Source organism: Corapipo altera, unplaced genomic scaffold (genome assembly GCF_003945725.1).
Source record: "Corapipo altera isolate COAL_440 unplaced genomic scaffold, ASM394572v1 343, whole genome shotgun sequence".
NCBI lineage: Eukaryota > Metazoa > Chordata > Aves > Passeriformes > Pipridae > Corapipo > Corapipo altera.
Genome location: NW_020884913.1, coordinates 3,217,757 through 3,240,574, shown reverse-complemented (window position 1 = coordinate 3,240,574; position 22,818 = coordinate 3,217,757). Strand labels below are relative to the sequence as shown.

General features: G+C 44.4%; 1 protein-coding gene across 3 annotated transcripts in view; it reads left to right on the top strand.

Annotated features, from left to right (window-relative positions):
• Window positions 1–22,818, top strand: part of RAB11FIP4 (RAB11 family interacting protein 4) — a 117,490-nt gene that overhangs the window by 40,106 nt on the left and 54,566 nt on the right. For 2 of the 3 annotated variants that reach the window (XM_027654471.1, XM_027654472.1), the window contains exon 3: window positions 6,039–6,127. In XM_027654471.1, coding sequence (XP_027510272.1) covers window positions 6,039–6,127 — 89 coding nt within the window. Of the gene's footprint in view, window positions 1–6,038; window positions 6,128–13,184; window positions 13,238–22,818 lie in introns of those variants that run through there. The other variant, XM_027654474.1, reaches the window with a different exon arrangement.

Here is a 22,818-nt window from a genome sequence, read left to right as displayed (position 1 = left end):
CATGAAATAACACCTGTAACCTCTTACCAAGCTGCTGTGTCAAATCCAGGACAGCCTAAGGAGTGGGTCTGCTCACAGACACCAAGAGCAGCCAGAACATCACTCAAAGGCTGAGTTCCCATTAATTCCAGCAGGGTCAGCATGGGATCCATTCCTGTTTGCTCAGCAGAGCCAATGGCTGGTTTTGCTGTGCTGAATTTATTGTACTGATCCAGTAAATATTTTCTGCCACTTGTAATACTTAAAGGCTTGAGTGGAGCTGTTAATTCTAAAGTGCTGTGTGGGCTGTTGGGTTCTACACTCAAACGTTTGGAGGACCAGGCTCTTGCTATGATTTCTGTTGTCTTTCCAATAGTCTCTTTGCTTTGATATTCAACTTAAAACCACCCGGACCTTGACAAATAAAGGGGGAGCTCCCCCTGCTGCCCTTGGTGTTGCAGCTCACAGAGATGAGAAGGTATGGAACAAGCACAAACTAAACCAGAATTAAAATTTAAAGGTAGATGTATTCTGACTCTATAGTTTATTTTAACCATGAAAACAGCACTGACTGTGTAGCAATTGGGGGATCATGGTTTTTGTAATGGGAGAGACTGAGCCATGGTAGCACAGAGCACTTCTGCAATAATGAATTGTGCTTTAGCACAATCTCTGGTTTTTCAGATGAAACCATACAGTCTGTTTTTCTCCTGGAGCAAGAGAGTCTTTCCTTCATCTTGTAGAAGTTTTAAGGGCATTTAAGTTTTGCTCTGTCACGGTATTTGAAAATGGAGAGTTGTAGGAGCTCCTTCATATTCATGAACAGGGTGGAAGAAGCACAGCTGTGAATTTATACACTTCCCCCCCTTCAGCAATAGCAATCCTTGAATCTTCAAAATAGTAACACAGACCATTATGTGCCTGCAAAAATCCATCTCTGTGCCTCCCTAGATCCTTAGGCAGCTAATTACTGCAGCTGGCTGGAAAGCTTCTAGAAGCAGGCTTTGTGTGAGCAGATAAAAAGTAGATGTTTCTCTGTGAGTTCCTAGCAATTTTGATGAAAATTCCAAGGATACAGATTTGCCCAAAGTTTTAAAGAACTGTTCCAGAAGGGATGTTGGCTGTTCTGGCAGCTCAGACTGTCACAGGTTATTTGGACTGTAAAAGAAAATAGTAAATATGAAATTTGATGGGTTTTTTTCAGAACAGAGTTTTCCAGAGTATTTCTGCCGTTCTGTTTCATTGGAGATTTTTTTTTTTAATATGCTTTTATGCTTTCCTTCAGATGCTGCAAACAAACATATTTCTCACAGAACTACTGCCAAGTTCTGACCATCTCTTTCAACTAAAATGAAAATGTAATTTGCAGTCCCATAGCTGAGAAAAGTATTGTACCAGCTTTGCCCTGAAGATCCAGTATGGAGTAAGAGATGGATGTGTTATATAAAAGGGAGTTTATTTACCAGACACCAGTATTTGTATTATGGACCAATACCTAAGACCAGGGCAGCTGCACTGGGAATTTCAGTAAAGCACTGCAGAAACCCCCAAAGTCCTGATGAACCTGTTTAGGCTCGTGCTGTAGATCTCAAACTTCACAGTAGGCCATCACTGGAGATGATCTGATGGTTCTATCCATTTTATTAAGAATAACTTACTGACAGGAGAGGTGCTTGGGGTGGCTCCAGGGAGGATGACTGTCAGCAGATGTGAAGAGCTGAGCTCTCCTGCTGTAAATTAAGCCATAGCTGTTCAATGAACTGAAGTTGGTTACTCCTAAAAGTACTTGAGAGTTTTAAACTAAATTTTACTAAGTACAGCTGAAACCATAAATGAGTCTAATACACTGTTAAAGATCCAAGGGTAGATAAGGTAAAAAGCCATTGCTGTTAGGAAAAATGCCAGAAACCAACTACATTCAATTAGGTAACCAGTTTGATTTCCTATAGTATTAAAATTGCCTAATTGCCTGTGAAAATTGCTTGATGTAGTATGGGTTAAATCTCCTTCTTGGAGCGTTTGCAGGAAACAGCTTTGCTAAAATCGAATTTATTTGTGGCCAGAATGTCTGTTTGCAAATTGGCTGTTTGTTAGGATGTGAAAATCATTTTTTTTAAATGAAACTGAATGTAAATTTGAAAAATTATCTCATAAGATAATCATGTCTAGCAACCTGAGTGAACTGACAAAGTTAAAGGTTCATGCCTTCCCCTTCAGTGACTTGTAAAATGCTTTCATCATCATTGCTTAGGGCTAAAGATGACCCTGTTCTGGCTAAATGAATTGTATTTGTTTGTGCATTTGTGGTATTAGGATAAATAGGGTTTAGCTCAGATAATTTTGACAGACCAAATGCTGCCCAAAAATGTATATGGGGGAATTTTCCCAACCATAGCAAAGGAGAGAACATCAAGCACACGAATATCTTATGATACAGGTAGACACCCAAATGAACTGTCTCTAATCAGCCATGTAAGTGGCTTTCAGTTCTGCCTTTTCCTGGGAAATGAAGTTATAGAAATAATGGGGCATCTCAGTGCAGGATTCCTTTCCTCCTTTGCAGTGGGTTATTTTTGGACAGATTCTAGCCTTGGGTGCCCAGTGCTGCACAGCTTGACATACCCACCGTGGCAGCTCTGCAGCCTCAGCACCACGTCTCTGCTCAGGAGTGGTTCTGGTAGCAGAGAGCACTCCGTGTTCCAGACCAGGCTGCTCCCTCTACAAATCTCTGTCCAGTTTTTGTCCGTATTTCCACATTGGGATTTGCCAGAGTAAACCTTGATTCATTGTTGTTTTCTGTCTGGACTGTGACACACTAATTTAGTTCCCTGGCATTTCTCAGTAAGCCAAAATGTATTCTGGTGGTAAGAATATGCACAGTATTTGAGGCACTCCAGTGTTCCCTCTTTGTGTGATGCCCCTTGTGTAAACCTCTCAGAGTACCTGGAAAATTCAAATTGTATTTAGGTTAGGGAAGCAAAAAGTGAGGTGTATTGGCATTGTTGCAGAAAAACACTGAATAAGAAAACTGATGTACTGTCTAACTGTGCCCAAACCCACCTCCCTGGTGATAAGGAGTGGCCCAAGGAAAACACCAGCACCACAGTCCTGCAGAGGGAAGAGATTCCTATTTGTGTTTTCACAGGGAAGAAGAGCAACAGAGAAATTATTCTTTAAACTCAGTTCTTAACAGGAATAAAACCAGTGCACAACCCTAAGATTCTTGAAGCCAGTGGCCATTTTTCCATTGATCTGATGGATGCTGGGACAGGTTCAGATGTCTGCAGGGTAGCAGTGATGTGGTTTAGTAATCTCAGGGGAAAATGGCCTCTCAGTGTTTCCTTCTCTTCCCTTTTTTATGGAGTATAATGACATGCAGACCTTCCCTGGAGGATGAGGAGATCCAAGCTGTCATGCCAGCTTCCATGCCAAGCAGTGCCCAGGGGACACTGCCTGCTGCACACTCAGACATCTCCCCACCAAAAAGTCATCTTTGCAGGAGGAGAACTTACATCCTGAGTCTGTCAGTGCCAAGAGAAACTTGGCCTGAGCAAGATTTGGCTTCTTTTGCCATTTTCAGCTGTGCAGCAAGGTAAACAAATTGGATTAAATGCCTGTTGATGTTCTGGAAATGGGTCAAAGGCTTGATCATTATTGTGGTTCTGGATCAGGCTGTAAAAGCCTGTGCCAGGAGGCTCTTGTGAAGAAGTGGTGAGGGTTTCCTCTGAGCTGGTTGGGTATAAAGGAGACAATGCTTTTCTCCCCAGTGTGTTTACTGAATAAATGACAGGCTTGAATTTAAATGGCCAAGGGCTGTCATGAAGTGGTCCACCCTGACAGACAAGGAAAATGAAAGAATGTGATCAGGAGTAATGTTAGGTAAGAACTGAACAGCAAAGAGGGGACACAGGAGACCTTGCAGCTAAACTCTAGATTTGGGACCCTGGAGGTCTGGGATCTGTTTGTGACTCTCTCTAACAGACTGGTCTGGCTGGCCTTTTGAAAGGAGGCAAAGGAGAAACATCTCACATCCCTTGTTTTGGGTAGTTAAATCCTTCTTTGAAGATCCACAGCTTTCATGACTTTTCTCCACCAAAACCAAAAAGGTTGGGAAGGTGCTGACCTAACAGGCTCAAATGAAGATTGACTGCTTAGAGCTCTTTAACTAGAAGCACTGTTGTGAGCACAACTGCATGAGGAAAATAAAGCTTGGAATTATGGCTGAAGATACTGTTGTTGAGAAATTTTAGAACGGTGTAAACATATTTCCTTCATTACACTAATCTACATCCATTACTGTGCAGCACTTGGCATTTATTTTCTTTTTTGTGCTGGGGATAGCTCACGTTAACGAGTAGCTGCTCCATATCATGCAGAGACCTTTTAGCAGAGCAGTTCATACATGTAATGACTCTCACAGTGGGTGCTGGCACAAGGCATTTTGATGAGTAATAAGCTTTGGTTATTAATGTCAAAAGGTACGAACAGTAAATTGAATTCTCCTCTGTGAGAGGACTAGAGAATAACCTCAGCCAGGCACAGGCTGAACACTTAATGCTAAAGCCAAGGGAAAGAAAATGGTCGTGGCTGGTTGGGAAATGTGAGAGTCACAGGCAGGGCAGGTTATGTAGAAAGATGCCCTCTCTAGGCAAACCAGGTTAACATCTGGTGTCTGTCAGCCAGGGGATTGTTAGTCCCAGATGAGCTCCTCTGTGGGAAGTGACCCTGACACACCATTTTGTCCATGAACTTCTCCAGCAAAGTGTGCATGTAACAGCTTCATTTTTTTCCCTGTTCAGTACCTCGGCAGAATCTCACTTTGCTGCAGAAGCGGGAAAAGGGAAAAAGTCCTTCTGCCTGTTGTCCAAGTGTCACTCCTGAGATCTCAGTGGTGGCTTCATTCCCCAGGTGCTGCCTCCAACTTATGCCTGTGTGTGGGAGACAGGGACAACATAGTGGTCCCCCATTTTAGACTTCCTGCATCTCTGCTCACCTTTTCTGGATTTTAAAGTGCTTCTTTCCTTTGTAAAGGACTCTTCTCCTTAACCACAACATATCTTCATCCCTACAGATGTTACTGCTATATTTAAAACCAAGAGATAAGATCAGCTAACAGTATAAACCTGTGCAGTTCACACTTTCTTACCCTACCCTGTTTCCTCTGGCTCACCTGCCTCCTGAGAGGGTGTTGGTGTGTAATGTCACAGCCATGTATTGCATTGGTGATGGGATGGAAGGGAGGGATAACTACTGGATAATTGCAGCTTCCAAGTAGAATAGTGTACAACACATGCTGAGAAGGTTTCACACAGTCTAAAATAACATGGCCTGACATTCCTGCCTTGTGCAGCTCACTGTGCCAAGTGCAGCCACTGGTAATTAATGGGGAACGAGGCATTTGGTGATTTCAGTGTTTCTATATTTGTCTCTGGATGCCAGATGAGGGAAAGACTGAGGGAAACACAGACATTGATTTTTCCAGCTCTTAATGTGGTTGTTAACAAAAGCAAACACGGAAGCTGGAAATCTCCAGTTGCAGGGCGTAGATACTTTCTTGCCAAACACTGAACTCTTGGTGACAGAGCTTTTTGTGAAGGGGAATTTGTGACACTTAGGTATTGCCCCATTGTCATTTTGACCAGAGAAAATTAGAAGCAGCTGCACTGACACTAATGTGCAGTAGTCACTAGCTCATGCCAAGCCTGCAAATCCAGGGTTTGATTTCAGAGTTTGGGTTGGTCAGGGCTGGGTTTCTATTCTGCGGGATGGTTCATCAAGCCAAGCAATGTCCAGCTCCCAGCTTCATTGCTGTGTAGTGTATCTGTGCTGAGAGTTGGCATTAGTGGAATTGCACTTACTCTAAGTGCTACACACTGAGTATGAGCTGGACAGAACCCTAAAGGCAGAGCTTTGTTACAGCTATTTAAATATTTTCCAGAGCTGGCTTCCAAGTGCATACAGACTGGCTACAAACCTGTGTTTCTTCCTCCATTGTCCATGCAATGTCTGGGAAGATGAACTCTCAGCCTTGACCATTTGCTCTCATTTCTCTTTGCCAGGCTGTGAAGACTTACTGAAAGATGTCCTGTCTCCTGAAAACTCTGAGCCTCAACACTATGAGCCACAGTATGTTGATTACTATTACCAGGTAAGAGAAGCACTAATTCTGTCTCATGTTAGTGGGCTGAGGAAGCCTCTGGATGGGCAGTTGTGTCCTTGTTAAATGCCGTTTTTTTACTTGGCCTATTAACTCTTCCTTCCCAGATTCACAGCAAACCATCCATTCTGGTTTATCTGCATTTAACACGGGGTAGCTGTCAGCTGGTGTGAGAGTATTTAGCATTTAGATTGTGATACTCCTGCAGGCCTCTTGGCTGTGAAGGGAGATACCGGTACCAGCTCACTGGCACCTCACAAGTGCAAAACACTGATCTGTGTCTAATTAGATCAGTCAAACTTTGTAGGTGAACAAGGCCTCAGGGACCTTCTGCAGATAATAAACAGGGACTCAACAGCTGTTGGGAGGCACAAACAATACACCTTTGGAAATTTTGGTAGTCTTTTGGCAGGTGGGTGTAGCATATTCTCAAACCATTAAATGTCTTCATCGCTATCCTTAGTTTGACAGTGTCTGTGCAGTCCAACAAGAAAAGCAGTCTGAAATTTTCCTTTAAGCATCTCTTTGTCTCTCCTTCACTTTACTTTGGTTTTAATCACGTCCTCCCATGTAAATCCTGAAGATTTAAAGTGCCGTTAGCATTGTACATTCAGACAAGGATTGTGTGTCAGTGGTGTTATGAGACTACAAGTGATCCTGAAGTCAGTAGGGAAAGCATTTTACCTTCACAGGTGGTGAAGTGTGAGAACACTCGTGTTGTGGAAGGACGTGTGATGAGCATGCTGGTGTTTCACCACTCCATGGTGTTATACAGAATGGTTTCCAGTGTTCATACAAAAAGCACAGAGACATTTCCTTCCCCTCAGTGTTCATCACCACTCTGCTTGTTTGTAAACCCCTGGTTTTTTTGTAACTGATGACATACATACCCACCATGCTGTTGCTTGGTTACCTTAATAGATCCCATAAACCAAACTCCCTGTTCTGCAGTAGCTGATAGAGGCTATAAAATTAAACTGGGCTCTCTGCACACTCCTGATGTTCCCCTGTTGCTGTGCAGACGTTGCAGGCTGGGTCTGACACTCTTTGAAGGCTGCTGACATGGGCATTGGGTCTTTATTCCTCAGGGATTTCACATCTGCTGTCACCCAAAGATGTGCTGGGGAGAGACAGTTCTTGAAGACAAACTTGAGATTGGCTGCAAACTGCACCTCTCCTGCCAGCTGTCCTCCAGGAGAGCCTGAGGGTGGGAAGTGAGGTTGCTAATCCTGATAGCAGCTGATGAGTTTGATGAGTGCTGGATATTTGATTCTAGGAGAGGCAGTGGGCAGAGGGTGACCCTCCCTGGTCAGAAAGAGCTGCTGTGGCAGTGCTGTGGTGGAAGCCTTGCTGATCCCTCCTCCTGATGTCCGCCAGCCCCCTGTATGGTCCCTGCAGTGAGGGGCACCACTGCAGTGGAGTCAATGCGGTGTTTGCCCACTTTAATTGGGGAAAAGCAGGATTTGTGCAGCCTGGGAGCAGAACCAGGTCCTTCCCCACCTTCCCATAGACTGATCTGTCACGGTGGGGAGAGGACAGGGAACAGTGCACGTTGTTGTACAGCCCGTGCTTATGCCACAGCTCTGCACCGCCGCCCGCCAGAGGGGCTCGGTCCGTCTCCCATCTCCAGGTGCAGTTTGGAAAATGTTCGCTAGATGTCAGCTGAAGACTGGGAAAAGGCTGTGAACAGGCTCGGTGCGTGCCTTTGAGGATCTTCTGCTATGGCAGGAAGTTGGAGTGTTCAGTCTGATGAAACAGGAGAATCGAGGGGCAGGTGGATTTGAGATTATCACCATTCCTGACAGTTGTTCCCCCTTCTGAAGGAAACACGGACTGAAATCATACGAGCTGCCCTTGCACCTCCCAGCCCTTATTGAGTGTGAATTCCTGGTGCTGTAGTCAGGTTTATGGACAGCTCCCAATGGCACAAATGGTAGTTTGTCTAATCTGATTTTCATCCCATTATACCCTTTGCATGTCTGTCTGATTCTCAGGTGAGGTCAAATTCTCAGGCAGCAGAAGGATACAACTGCTGCGATGGCACAAATAGATACTTTAAAAGGGAATGCATCCCTTTTTTATTCCTCCCAGGGGGTTGTGCTTACACAAAGGCAGGTGCTGAGCTGGTTCATTGTTATGCTGTCTCTGTATTCACACGGTGATTTGTGAGGAAGAAGGGGAGATTTATCCTTGTCCTGTATTACTCCCTTTGTCCCCTGCTTTCATTTTTCCTTCCCCTCCCAAATGCCCACTCCCTCTGTTGTAACTTTCTGAAGCCCACAGGCAGCAAACTGAAGAGGTGAGGGTAATGCCAAGAAGTGGGATGAGGTGGCAGGAGCCACAGTAAGGGGCTGCACTGATCCAGCTGTTTATATATGTTGAGTCAAATCGGGAAGAAGAAACCACCGAGTCTCCAGCCTTTAATTGCAACCAACTGGGTGCAATTTATTTAAATTGATATATGAAATCCCCTGATACCAGGAACTTGGGGCATTTCATTTGACGTTTTCTAAATGGTCTGCTTTTACTTTTTGGGTTTTTTTCAGTGTAAACGAGAGCAAAAACTGCCAAACTTTTAATGTCTGAAAACTTGGTCTAAAAAAGGAGAAAAAAAAAATACTATTGTATCTGCACTTCAAAATGCAAAGACCATTCCATGGAAGGTTCCTAATGGTTTATATCAAGAGGCTGTATGAGTGACGTCTCAGGTAAATGGAGAGCTCTTCCTTTGAGCTTAGGTCTTTTAGGGTGTGATATGCAAATGCAGAGAGCAGCACTTAGTTACTACGTGACTGTACATTCAGTGAGACCTCTCCCACTGATTTCCATCAGCATTGACTCAGCCTACAAAGAGTGTGTTTTCCCTTTGGACCAGAGAAAGCTGGTCCACAGGAATTTAGGAGGCTGGGGTTGCAGTTAGGAGCCAAGCAGTTGTAGAGCCCCTCAGCTCCAGGACCTACGAATAAACCTGCCCTGTCTGTCTGTGAATTCAGAGTCTGTTGATTTGGTTAAGGTCTGGACTGTGCTCCATTTGAGGCACTGCTTCAGTTAAGTGTTGTTTATTAGTATAATTTCTGTCTCTCACAGCCTTTGGAGAGATTATAGAAATGCTCTGAATTTGCCAGAAGCCAATTTATCACTCCTGAATTCCTTTCACAGTGTTTGCTGCTACAGCCCCAACTCTTGTTTTGGCTTCAGTTTGAAGGGAGACAAAAGTCTCCCTAGTCCAGTTTGCTTTGTGGCAAGCATCTGGTAGCACTTCAGAGCCCTTGGATAGCCTTTTGGAGATGGTAACCCACACAAAGTCCAGAGCTGAAGTATGTGTGTGAAAGCCCAGACCCAGATTCAGCCAGCTCAAACAAAGCAGGGTGCCTGTGTCTAGGATTTCCAAATGGCTGGCTCTGGGCCTTCCCGGGCACCTGGCCAGCTGGGAGCACTAGCCACAGGACTCAGGGAATCAGGCTGGCTGCAGCTGCAGCTCCCTGGCCAAGATTTGCATGGCAGAGAAGCAGAGACCTGGGTCTAGGTGCTCATCTGTCTGAGCATCCCTTAGGGAAAAGGGAATCAGCAAAAGGAGCTCCTTGTTGAGCTCTTCACCTGATGTGTTTTGTCTGCTCAGACTTAAAGGGAGCCTGACTCTAGAGCACCTCAGTAGATGACAAAAGAAAGGGTTAAGTGACAGGTCCTGGATCCTCTCACCACCAGCTAGCAGGGTCCCTACCTGAGCAGCTGCTTGTGAAGGGACAGACCATATATTTTTAGGTGTGAGTAGTTGCCTTTTCATCTGAAATCAATGCCCAAAAGCCACACATGCAAACCCAGTGGAAGAGCTTGCTGTGAGGTACAATAACGGCAGGGTCCTTGTTTAAAACAAAGCTGTTTGTTCCTTATTCATTGTTGCTGTATTGAGTTGCCACTTACCTTTTTTTTTTTTTTTTTTGCTCTCACCTGTAAATAAGAGAGTGAATCTGCCTCTTAACAAAATACGGGAGGATTGCTGCATGTCAAAGAATGAGCTGCCTTTTCAGTCCTCTGTGTGTGTGTGTTCTCCTGCCCGCCAGGTGATTAATTACACTGTATGAGCAGCAGAAAAATTGTTGAAACATGACAAATGAGTTGTGTTTGCCTCTGGGATGGAGCTGGGGCTGCTAGCTGATCTGCTGCTTTGGAAATATTTCCAGTAGCAATTAGGAGGCCCCCACCAGCTTCTGAAAAAAGTTTTCCTTCCTCGCTGGCTGCACGAGGATCTCTGCTAGCACCTGTGTCAGAGCAGAGCTGGGGGAACCCTTCTGCACTGGAAAAAGACTGATCCAAATGGGTTTTTCATTAGGCTGTGGAAGGAGGTGGCAGTCTGAGACACAGCTGCACTGAGGAGAGGTTTGCACAGGTCTTCCTTGGCAGTCTGGGATTGCAGTTATTATCTCTGGTCATGCCATCTCTTGCTATTTATTGAAAAGCAAAGTACAGGAAAGCATTGACTGTTTTGTTGAACTCAGACCTGTTGTTCTCTTCTTGTTTATCTCTTAAATAAAGCTGTCCTTTTTCTCCCCCACTGAGGACATCCCTTTCACCAGGCACACCAGCAGCTGCAGCAGTGCCAGTTTGCTAGTGAACAAACCTCTCTGGGTCACTTCAGTAGAAAGGAGCCAACAAAGACATCAAATTTTACCTGAGCCCAAGAAAACCTGACTTATCAATTCTGGTTTCCCAGCAGCCTGTTCTGCCCAGTTTGGGGTGGTGTCCACCACCAAAGCAATGACAGTCAAGCCATAGTATTGACCTGACACCAGAAGCTAGTGCAGCTCTTCAGTACAGGTAGCACCACTCATCCTTCAGAGCTGTTGATGTATTTTTATCTTTGGTGCAGGCTTGGCAGTGCTGAGCCCCTGACAAAGTGTCTTCCCACACAGTTTGCTCTGGGTCTGTGCACTCTTGCTGTACTGAGCCCACTCGTTCTTCTGGAAGCTGAGGCAAAGTTTGAGTGAAGAGTTTCAGATCTAGTGGGGAAACCAGAATATTTTTAATTTTCATCTCATACATGCTGTGTTTTGAAGCAAAGACTCCATCTCAACCACTGAGTTGACAAGTGTTCTCGGGCAAAATAATTGACCTCATTTGTCAGGAGGGTTTTCTTGATACTGTTTTTCCTAACATTAATCCCAGGTGTTGCCTATCTGTTAATGTGAAATACATCTTTCCTCCTGCCCTCTGTGGCAGCATTAGCTGAGGCACTCCTGCCTTAGCACAGTAACTAAGAAGTAGTTAAAGTGGAAATACCTTTTCAACCCATAGCCAAGAGAAAAAACAGACTGTGCAGTTAGAAGAAGCAATATTAAACACAGCAAATTGAAGTGTTTTTTTTTTCTTCTCATCAACCTCCAGTTTTCTTCACCACCCACATGCTCTCAGTCATTCTTGGCTCCCATTGTGTTTTCAGCCCTGCAGATGCTCCCTGTCTGTTGTGTGTGAAGACTCCCCTCCCTGTGCTTGACACTCTTGGGGTGTTGATGATCACACGGTGCATGTTTGCAAATTGCAATGTTCTGTCTCTCTTGGACAGGCCAAGGGAAGCAGGAGGTTTTCCCTGGGTTTCCTGGTCTAATCTAGAAGTCTGTTTTATATTTAGTGCTCATAAATCTGCCAGGTTCTCCTTCCCTTCAGCTTCTGCTGCATCCCCTGGGAAATAACTATGTTCATTGTAAACCTTTTGGGAGGTCCAGCCTAAGGATTGATCCCAGCTCCTGCTGAAATCAGTAGAAAGACTTCTTAGACCCTGGCAGATGTTAGATCAACACTTTGGGTTGTTTCTGAGGTGATTGTTGCCTGAATCCCTCGCTGGAGGGGGAAGGTGGGAGAAAAGCTTGATGAAGCACAGTCATACAGTTATAGAGAAAAAAGTCCCTGTTCCTGGGTAGGACTAGGCAGATTTTACACAAGCAAGGCACTGTCCACAATGATGAAAAGTTTATTGTAACCTCTACAGGCAACACTCTCAGTAATTCACTTTTTCCTATCTTATTCTTATATATTTTTTCCTATTTTTGTTCCTATATACGCTTGGAAGCATCAAAAAGCAGCATTAACTACAACTGCTGAGAAACCCCCAGTGAGCAATTACCAAGAGCAATGAAGAGCACAGTGTGCCCCCATTTGGGACTCATTTACATGGAAATTGCCTGATTTCACCTGGCAATATTCTGAATTGTATTTTTTATGTTTGTGCATACATGCAAAAATAAGTGTCCTTGTTACAAAACACCTGCATAAAAATAAACTGCCTCTCTGGCTGCTAAAGCTGATTCCAAAATGCTGCCCTGAGAATGAGCAGTTCTGCACTCAGGGCTAGGTAGGCATCTTCCAACAAAATAAATGCCAACTCCTCCAAAAACTGCCATAAGAGAGATTGAGGATTATATTCTTTTTTAAAACCAGGTTGAATTTTTGATTTGATGGAACATCACACACTGGCATTTTTAAAGGGGAAATTACTTTTCCCTGACTTGTTTTCGCTCAGTTGTGGTATAAAACACATGTTAAAATAACACAAAAGAGTCAAAATTTACCATTTCTTAGGGCTGTATTTGGCTGGGTGGTTTGAAACAGGGAGGTTTGACTGCCTGGTTCAGCCATTCTTGCTGTGACTCAGCAACAGAGATGAAGTTCCAAGAGGATTGTCCTTCCAGACATCCATAGGAAAGTAATTTTGTGCACTTATTGTTATCTGTGGCTCTTTTTTTTGAGTATTTCTTTCTCTTCTGTGGCCCAGGTGGGGTTTTGTGAAGCATTCAGAAGCTTTATTTTAAAGCCTGTCACCCATCTCTTTGGCAGAACTGCTGTTTAATAGACATTTTCTGTCTCCTCCCAAGTTTTTATTTCTGAGGCGTTATCTTCAAGCTTCTAATCTGCTGATTTTCTTACAGAGCACAGTTTTGGGGGTGTTTTTTCCTGAAATTGTCAGTTGCCATGGCAAAATATTCCTCTCCCTGGATAAACCAATTTAGGCTGTGGCTCGGTGTTTAGGTAGAAATAGTGAAAGGACTAAAAGCAAAAGTTGGGCTCTTTTATCAAGGAAGTCACATCCCTATTGATTTAATCCTTCAGGTAAGTATAGCTTTGTGGTTTAGTGCTTTTTGGCTTTTATTTGACATACTGAAAATCTGTCCATGCTTATTTGTGGTGTTTTGAATGCAGCATTCTTAACAACATAAGCAAAAGGAATATTATGAAAACACTCGCCTTGCACTGTGTTCCTGTGAAAAAAATGCAACTGCTCAGTCAGAGGGTGGTGAAGGAATCCTGACTCTGATATTCAGCCTTTGGGGAATACCAAAATATCTGTAATACACGTAGCTGCTTGAGGGCAGGGCACACACAGTGTTCAGAAACACAAGTGTGTCAAGAAACACAAGTGTCTTGTGTGACTGGGCAATCTGTGCCCTCCAGTTCATAAACTGACACTGGCTCTTTCCTTCTTGATTTTTTTTTTTTTAAATTCTTATTCTGTTTCATATCTTTTCTCCTTGCTGCTTGGGGAAATTTGTGCTGCATTTATGGTAGACTGTGGGACACAGAGTATTGTTGGATTATTTTCAGGGGGAAGGCTGTGAAACTGAAATATAAGGAATTCTTTCTTTTTCAGTAATAGCATTGGTTTAAATAGGTTGTTTTCTTTTTATTTGTTTGCTTTGTTTTTTCAGAAGAAGAAAGTTCTGTGTAAATGTTTGAAAGCTGGTTTATAAAGCCGAGATTCCAGGTTGTTATGAAACTGTAAAGAGAAAATCAACCACAAAGGGATGTTCTAGCTAATAAAACCGGTGAAATCCCTCATTGCACAGGCAAACAAAAAGGATTTGACTGCTTCTTTTCTGCCTTCTACTCTCTGACCAAACTGAGAGCAGTGTAGTTTTTTGGGGGCAGCTTCTCTCGTTTTTTCAAAACAAAAGAGCTGCACATAACACTAAAAATTTTCCCGTTATATAAAACTGTTCCTCCATAGGTGAAATCTTACAGGAGTCATTTCTGCCACACAGCTGCTGCTGTACTGGCACAGTATTTTAGTGTTAAATGCATTATTTCAGTAGCCTCCAGAACTGCCACCAAAGTGACCCACGCAGCTCATGGCATTGCCCAACGCTCCTCCTAGTTATGAAAGCTCTGGGACACCTCTCCCCTGTCCTTCATCTCTCAGGTCACACCCAGCTCTTGCCATGCCCAAAGTCCCACAAAACCATGTGGTCTTTGTCCTGCCTGCTCAGGTGTCTCCCCTCTGGTTCTCCTGGCTGGGATTCAGCCCCAGTCAGGTGTCACAGGGGCACCGTGGCACTGCCCTCTATCAGAGGCAACAGAACTGTTTAAAATTAAACCATCCTACTCAGCTGGGCTCACAGAGCTAAAAATGAGATCTCAATTATCTTGGCTATTTTTAGAAACTGGAGAAAAATCAAAATGTGACTTTTTTTTTTTTTTTTTTTTTTTTTTTTCATGCTGCAGTGGAGAATTTATTTGTCTGGGAGGAGGCAGCTTTGCCAGCACTGCCACACATCTGGGCTATGAGAAGCAATTTGTAACTGAACAGAAAGAAAAAGTAGGCCAGCCTACAAGAGAGTATCTAGGAATTACTCCTGGGGGATTTGTGCTACACTGCCTCCAGCAGCTGAAATAACAGCATGACATTGCGATTAAAAATTAAGAAGAGATATGGGCTATTTGACCTTCTTTCAGTCAGGGACACAGAGGCCCTGCCTGGAATGGGAATGCAGAGAAATGCAGCTTCTGTTGAGCGATTACGTGCCAGCAAGAGGCTGCTGAAGTTCATCCTGAGCTCAGTGGAGCAGAGGAATCATTTCCTTGCATTTGACATGGTCCAGACTGGTTTTGGTGCTGGTGGCACAGTGACACCAGGTACAGGGACAGGTTATAGTAGAGTCAAACAGTCCATGCTCCAACAGCTGCAGTCTAAACAGATGAGAAACAGGAAATAAACTGTCAGTTGTCACCTTTCCTAAGTTTACAGAAATCCAGGAAAGATTAATTAGTCCCCTGAGAGGCCTTGTTAATTAGGAGTTAATTTGCTAGATTTGCTCTTTGGCTCACCTTTTTTCCCAGGCTGTTGCTGTAATCACTCAGTTGACTCCAGCATCACTTGGGAAGGGGCCATGAGACAGAGCAGCCTGTTTGGGTGGATGTGAAGGCTGGACCCCGGGCTTGTTTTGGTACTCAGTGTTATGATAAGCTCCTAGGAAGGTTCAGTTGGAACAATAATATAACCATGGCAGTGTTGATACAGGGCTGACGCAAATGCTGATGAGGGTTTTGGGCTGACAGTGTGAACCTGGCAGCCCAGGCTCCATCCACCATGCCTGGGAAGGCTTTGGAGAGGGAATGCATAAAGCAGAAAAAGGCATATCCAAAAGGGTGATTCCTTGGAGCTCGTGCCAGCCCGTGTAAATAGGGCTGTGATAACAAACTATTTGACTTTGCAAGAGGCTTTGATTTGCAGGAGACAGCCCCGGTGGGAATCCTGCTGGTTCGTTACCTTTGTACATAAGTCTCTGGTCATTCAGGATATTGTTTGGGGAAAAGGCTTTCTCAGTGTGTGTTTGTGCAGCACCACTTAGAGCCAAGCAGGATGATGACTGGAGGAGAGGAAATTTGCAGGTTCTTCACCCTTTTATAGGTACATCAAATACATAAATATGGTGTAAATACAGTAGAGCTTTGGCCATCCATTTTTATAGAATAGTGCAATACTCAGGTAAACTTTCTTGCCCTTGGTAGGAATTTATTCATAGCACTGTATACAAAACCTGACCTAGTTTAAAATGGGAGGAATGTCTTAACTTACACATACTGAATCTGCTGCCACCTGCTTCCAGCAGCAGAAAGGATGTTTGGCTTGTTTTGGTAACAGACAGAACCTCAAGTATTTTTATATATTCTCCACAAGAAGTTTCCTATATCTGTAACAGTTCTGCCTTTATTACTGGCATGTGTATGTTGAAAAAATTATGGGTGTTTGTGGCTTCAATGAGTTTTTAATTTCTGTGTCCTTGAAGGTTAATGTCATTGAGGAACATTTGTGGGGGGGAACTGGGCCATGTGTCTTTCATCAAGAGATGGACCATATGGTTACAATGCCCTAAGGCAACACTCATCGTAAAGTCTAGAGCATGGAAGATGGGAGCCTGTCCAGAATGGGGAGGGGTGTTGAGCTAAGAACTGGACATGATGAAAATCAACTTAAGAACATGAGAAAAGCAAACCTATGTTCCTCCTGGGTTGGTTGGGGTTTTTTTTCCCCACCTTGTAAGCTTTTGAGACTGTTACAGTAGGAGCTTTCCCCGTCTTTATCCCTCCTTCCAGCTCTTACAGCTTCACCTTTGCCAAGGTTCTCTTTTGTGTTTCAGAGTTTCAGAATTTTAAATAGCCTGTCATAGTTAGAACTCTAAAAGGTCTCTGCCATAAAACTGTACATTTTGGACTAATGTATTTCTTGGGATCTTTGCTCCACTGGATTCTTGTTACGCTCCTCAGAATATTTCATAGTCTAGTTATTGTGAAAAAGGGAGGAGGGGGACCTGAATAATGAATGAAGTCAGTATTTCACTGCACCTCTGAGATCTGATTTTTATGGAAATCAGTAAAGCATGGTATTTTGTGAGACAAATGGATAAATATTGCCTTTCATACCTCTGAACTCTTCAGCACAAGGATCAACAACCATCCCATTATGAATCACACTTTGCAGGGTTGTGTAGCTGCAGGAGCTGACACAGGTTTCTCACCTGGGAACCTGTCAGTTAAGTGAAAGAGTAAATCACCAGCTTTCTCTTTCTGCTGTGTTTTGAAGCTGCACTTAAAATCTTTGTTTGTCTCATTGCCAAGCCAATGGTGAGATATTACAGGGGAATTATAAAAGGGAGTTTTGTACAGTAAATTCAGATTTCAACTGTTGTCAGGTACAATTCCTTGCCTGTTAAGAAACTCTGAGTAAGACTTCTCAGATTACTGCACCATGACAAAACATTGCAATCAGGAGACATCCCGTGTCGTGTCATGGTTCTCGTATCAAAGGGAAAGAGTTTGTACTCGGATATCACTGAAGATGCCCTGCCAAGAGTCACTGATCTCCTGCTGGCCTACAAAGAAGAGTTTTAGCAGTGAAATGTGCTGGATAACACCGACCCATGTGCTTCATGAAGGAGAGTCCTGGGGCTGGGGAAGGTCCTGGAGCACTTTCTCTCCAGTTATTGGAGGTTACTAATTTTTCCCCGTAAACAAATTGTCAGATATTTCCTGACTTAGGGCCAGGGCATTACTTGCTGTGCTGCTCTAGCTCGTCTGTAGTCTTACTAGATCAAAAACCTTGAGAGACAGTCTCTCTCAACTGTGTTTTTATAGTGCCTGTCATGTAGGGCCCTTTCTTTGCCTCTCCCCTATAAGGACAGGACCACTTCATTTTAGAAGGAAGAGATTGGGAAGTGAAGAAACCAGCACTAGTAGGAGTATATCAATATTTACTGAACAAAATGGTAAGATTCAGTTTGACTTAGATACTTGCATTCTGTATGGACTCACCTTCACCTGCAGTGTCTTCTGTCTTATGAAGGAACCAATACTGAAGGGAGGAAGGACTCTCCTGAATAAGCTCCCAGGAGCTCAGACTGTGTTAGGATATCCCCTGTGACCTGTTCTGGGCTCACCTCTGTTAGCACAGCTCCCTGGGACTGGCATGTGCCACCTGGGGAGGCACAACATCCTTTCCCCAGCTCCCACTTTCTGGGAGGCCGGGGCTGCCTTCGCGCTCCTGCCGCTTCCACAAGAGCCAATGGGTAACAAGAACCACATGGACCACACGGGTTTCTGCTTCTTGAGGTAATTCTCCATCTGTAACTGCTTCTGAGATGACGTGGGGTCTCAGAGCTTCCCCCCTGCTGACAACTCTGTGCCTCACAGGACTTCTTTTCTCATGGCATCTAAACATTTCCGTATTGAATGTGATTAATTAGAATGAAGAGGGGAGTGTCAAGGGCAGGAATCAGTGTTTGAGAGTAGTTCAGTGTTTTAATCTGAACAAATTATGGAAATAGAATGTGAAAGGTAACTGGAGGTAGTTTGCTTCCTGCTGAAAGCCAGGTCATGTTTATCACAGGGAGAGCCCCTTCCATGACCTGTTCTTTACAGGACATGGGGCACTGCAGGCCCCTGGGCTGTTTTGGTTTTCGGTGGATGTTTCCAGCCTGAGCTGCTGCTCTTGGTGCAGCTGCTGGGTGGGAATCTTCTTCATTGGCTTCATTTCCCTCTAATATTGTATATTCAGAAGTATCTGTGCAGCACCAGAGTAACTGACAATGCTTCTGATTACTTCACATCACTATTTAATTAGGATGAAAGACCGAGAATGAGCAAGTGGAGATGTTACCCTTGGGAAAGGAATTGATTTTGTGGAACAATCAGTCTCCCAGCTCCAGACTCTTGCTTTCTTTACAAAGCAAGAAAAGTATTCTTGGTGCTTTTAGGTTGGTCTAAATCAAGGATTTCGTGCAAAATTATTCTTCTGAGTCTGTGATTGCAGAGGTGTAACAGTGGGGCAGAAATGGGTCCTCTGTTACATTCTGTCCTGTACCTTGGGAGTGAGGAGGAGCTCCAGCCTCTACAACCTGCAGTTTGCAATGCCTTAGGAGGATTCCAGTGAGAGGCCTTGCCTGGGCTGTACCATTTCAGTCACAGTGCTCTGCCCTTGCCATAGCAAGGAATTTCTGTCCTTTCACCAGAGTAGGATTGCTTGGGAATTAAAATTGACCTTACTTTAAAGGCAACTGTGGGATGAATGTACATGCTGCCCTCCCCCATGACTTATATAAATGTGAACATCACCCCAAAGCTGTAGGAAATCAGTGTGATGGTGTCTCAGAAAGGTCTGGATGGTGCTAATACTGTCACAGCTTTGCCCACACTGGTGAGCTTTGTTGGCCAGCTCTGTTTCTCCTGAAGACGGGAGTTCTCCCTGCGGCATTCTGACAAAATGCCGGATGAGTTGAAGGTGTCTTGCCTCCTACAGCAGATCTGCACCTGCTGTTCCCTGCTCTGTGTCTAGGGCCCAGTATCACCCAGTCTGTCGTCATCACACCCGGCTTTTGCCAGGCTGCCAACAGCCCATATGCAAGGGCTGGTCCCTGCTGTCTGACACGAAGTGTCTTTCAGATCCTCCTCACAAGTGAAGCTGAACCAGAGGTTATGTTTTTCCTGGTATGTTTGCATTTGTTATATTTATAGTCTTAGCCATGAAGGGACTGTGAGAGAAACAAAAGGCTTTTTTTATGTGATTCTCTGAGGCTGCTGCAATACTTGTTGCCCTGGAGTTCCTCTATAGCTGTAGGTGAGTTGCCTTCTCTTCCAGTTTCTGTAGCTAGGAAGGGACACATTTCTGTGACCAAGATGGAGAGGCTGATGAACATTTGTCAGCTAAGAAAAATTAATTCCAGCTTCCCTGTTAATGAAAGGTGTACATGGAGGGACTGTAATGCTAAACACAGGACAAGGAGAGAAAACAGCTGAATTCATTTTCTTAGTGCTACAAACCTCCAGTGATTTTTGGGAAGGGCAGCTGAACCATGACCTCCATTGTACCGTGTTGTCCTCCCTATCGGTAAAATAAGGATAAAACTATTAGTTCTGGCTGTCTGGATGGTAAACTGACTGGCAGGGCACATTCCCCTGACTGTATGTGCCATCTGTACTGAGCAGAGCATCCCTCTTCTCTTATCTCTTGGTCAGCTCCAGAGAATTGTCATGGAATTAACATGTCCTTCCCCACAGTCTTGAGAACAGCAGCCACATCCCTCAGCAAACAACTCCAAAAGGCCTTGACAGTTCAATAATTGCCTCTGCTGTCTTGCTTTTAAGAAATGAAGTGAAACTTAAATGGGAGTTCTGCAAAGTTTGATAGCCCTTCCACTCTGCTGGAATCATTCATGGTGGGCATTCAAGCTTCCAGCTTAATGGGGATTTGTGAGAAGGCATCAACTCAGAAAAAAGTGTCAACAGCACCACAGGTCAGACAAGGACATATTATTATGCACCTTTGAAAACACAGCCAGACTTCACATCTCAGCCCAGCATGCAGCAATCATTAGTCACCCTGCATAATCCTCTTGACCTGTTTTTTTTTTCCTTTCACAGTGGTCACATTTGAAAATATTGTCTAGAGCTGGTTGGGCCCACACGAAGTTGTTAATTGGGAGCTGTCTAGTTAAGGGGTAACAGAGAGGCAAAGTTCAACACAGTGCTCAGCGCCCCAGGCTGCAATGCTGAGCATTCCCAGGGAGGTGGTGGCCAGGAGACCCAGGAGGCACCGGTAGGCACAGAAACTTTATTCCTGTTGCTTCCAAAGGGGCTGGTCACCTGGGTGCTTTGGCTTATCTGGAATTAAGGGTTTGACAGGATCTGGCCCAGCGGGAGAGTTGGAATGTGAGAAGCACTAATGACATTCACATACAGGCGTAGGAAGACACCAGTTGGAACAATTGGCCAGCCAAGGAAAGCCTGCTCATACACCTCCATCCCAGAGAGCTGGGTGGGCATGGCCTTTGTCACTAGGGGATTTTTAAAGGGTTTCTACCCTCATGGTTTCCCCCTAAGGCTGGTCCCAAAGATGTGTGAAGCAGCACAGCTCCCACGCTCTGTGCACTGGGGCTCTCACTCAGCATCATCTCACAGCAGGCTGCTCTCCCCTGTCCTGGAGGGACAAGTGTAGGGTGGCCCCCTGCACGGGTGGGGAGATGTGGAAATGATCTGCAAACTTGGTACCTCAGAGGCTTGTAACTTCCGAGATTTATTCCATATATCTGTTAAATTCCTGGAGGCTGTGGCCACAGTTATGTAGATGAAGGAATTAGCATAAAAACTATTTACAATGCTTATTCCATTATTACACTACCAAAGCGCTTCACAGGCTCTAATGAATTCCTGTTGCAGCTTCTCTGGGAGCTAGAAAATTGTTATTCATCCAAGTCTGAAGAAGATAAATTGAGCTGTTCAGTGATAAGGCCCAGGTTGGTGGCAGAGTCAGACTGGTTTCCAGAGGAGCCAGGTGACTGCATACCACTGAGGTCATAGATGTCCATCATCTAGTGGGAACAGGTACCTGTGTCTCAGCTGGTGCCCTGTCTGCTGGCCTAGCTTTTATATCTGAGCATCTGTAACATTCAGCAGTCCTTTTTTGCATGTAGGTGGAATTTAATACTAAATTTCACAGGCTGATAATTTTCCAGAGTATTTTTCCTTGTTCCTCTGTCTGCAGAATCCACTCAAATGAAGGGCAGAGCAGAGCAGGGCTCCCTTGCCTCAGCCAGGGAAATGATCAAAGCTCTGGTTGTGATGGTGCTGAAGGCATGTGCCTCTCTTGCTTACCTGCACTGGGTTATGAAGTTGCTGGACTGGCAAGGTTGGTAGGTGTCAAATCTACTTTATAAAAACAGGGTGGCATTATAAGTTTGCTGCACCCTTGAACAAAAGGCATGTTCTAACTGATTATGTCAGGCTGTGTTCTGCCAGAAGGAGCTGGTGGTGGAAGTCTTGCCTCTCCCTATCACATCAGCCCTTCTGGCTTTTCCTGGTGTCTCAGGGGCCAGAGGTGCATGTGCTGTTACCCTCCAGTCTCTGCAGGCATCTGTAAAATTGCAAGGCTTTGGAGCTGATGGTCCCAAAGTGTGGTGCCTGCACTGCCAAACAGAGGGGTCAGAGAGTGCTTCTCTCCCACTGTAAGGCTGCTTGTCATCAGGAGTGGTGCACTGAGTGTATTTGAGGGATTTGCAGGTGGGGTCTAATGTGTTTCTTGCTCTTTGTAAAGCTGTTTCCTTGTCTATTCTTGACCTGCTGTGACAGGACAGGGCTGTCAGTCTGTCCTGCATATTTCTACTGTCATTAAATCCCTGGGTACTGAGAGTGCTACTGTCTGTGCTCTTTTGCTGTTCTTTTAGGGATTTAGGGCAGAAGTGCTTTATGCTGCCATCATCATCTTGTAAGGGGCAAAGAACAAATGCAGTGTATTCCCTAGATCCAGGATAATCAGATCTTGACAGGATACTAATTAATCATCTCTTAATCAGGTAATTCTTTCCCATGTAGCTGCCTAATTACTATTTAGTAGCTCAGACTTCAGTATGCAAATAATTAATATTTTCAAGCAGTGGTTTTAAGGAGTGGAACACAGTGGGCTGTGACTCCTGGTGTAACTCCTCTGTCTTCCTTGAGCTACTCCTGGGATTAATTTGGTCCCCCAGTTCCTTTAGTCTACAGAGCCACACAGCAGCCCTAATTATTGCCATATTGGCAAGGAGAAGTGTGCCCAACTCCACTGCTCAGTGCTACGGGCTGAGCTGCTGCACTGCAGCTGATAATGTGCTCAGAAGTACATCCATATGTTGGCTCCCCATGAGCTCTTCCTAACCCAGCAGATTATAAAATAATGAGCTTGAGCCATTATTATTTGGAGACCAATATACAAGATGCTCTTGAAAGATGGGGTTATGTATTAGAGCGTGCCAAATGTCTCCATGGTAGAGATTTACTTGTAAACCAGGGAAGACAGCAAAGATAAAAAATTACAGTTGCTTAACATTCATACCTTGAGATTGCTTTCATCTCTGCCTCCAGCTGATTCCCTTCTGGATTAGTTAGGT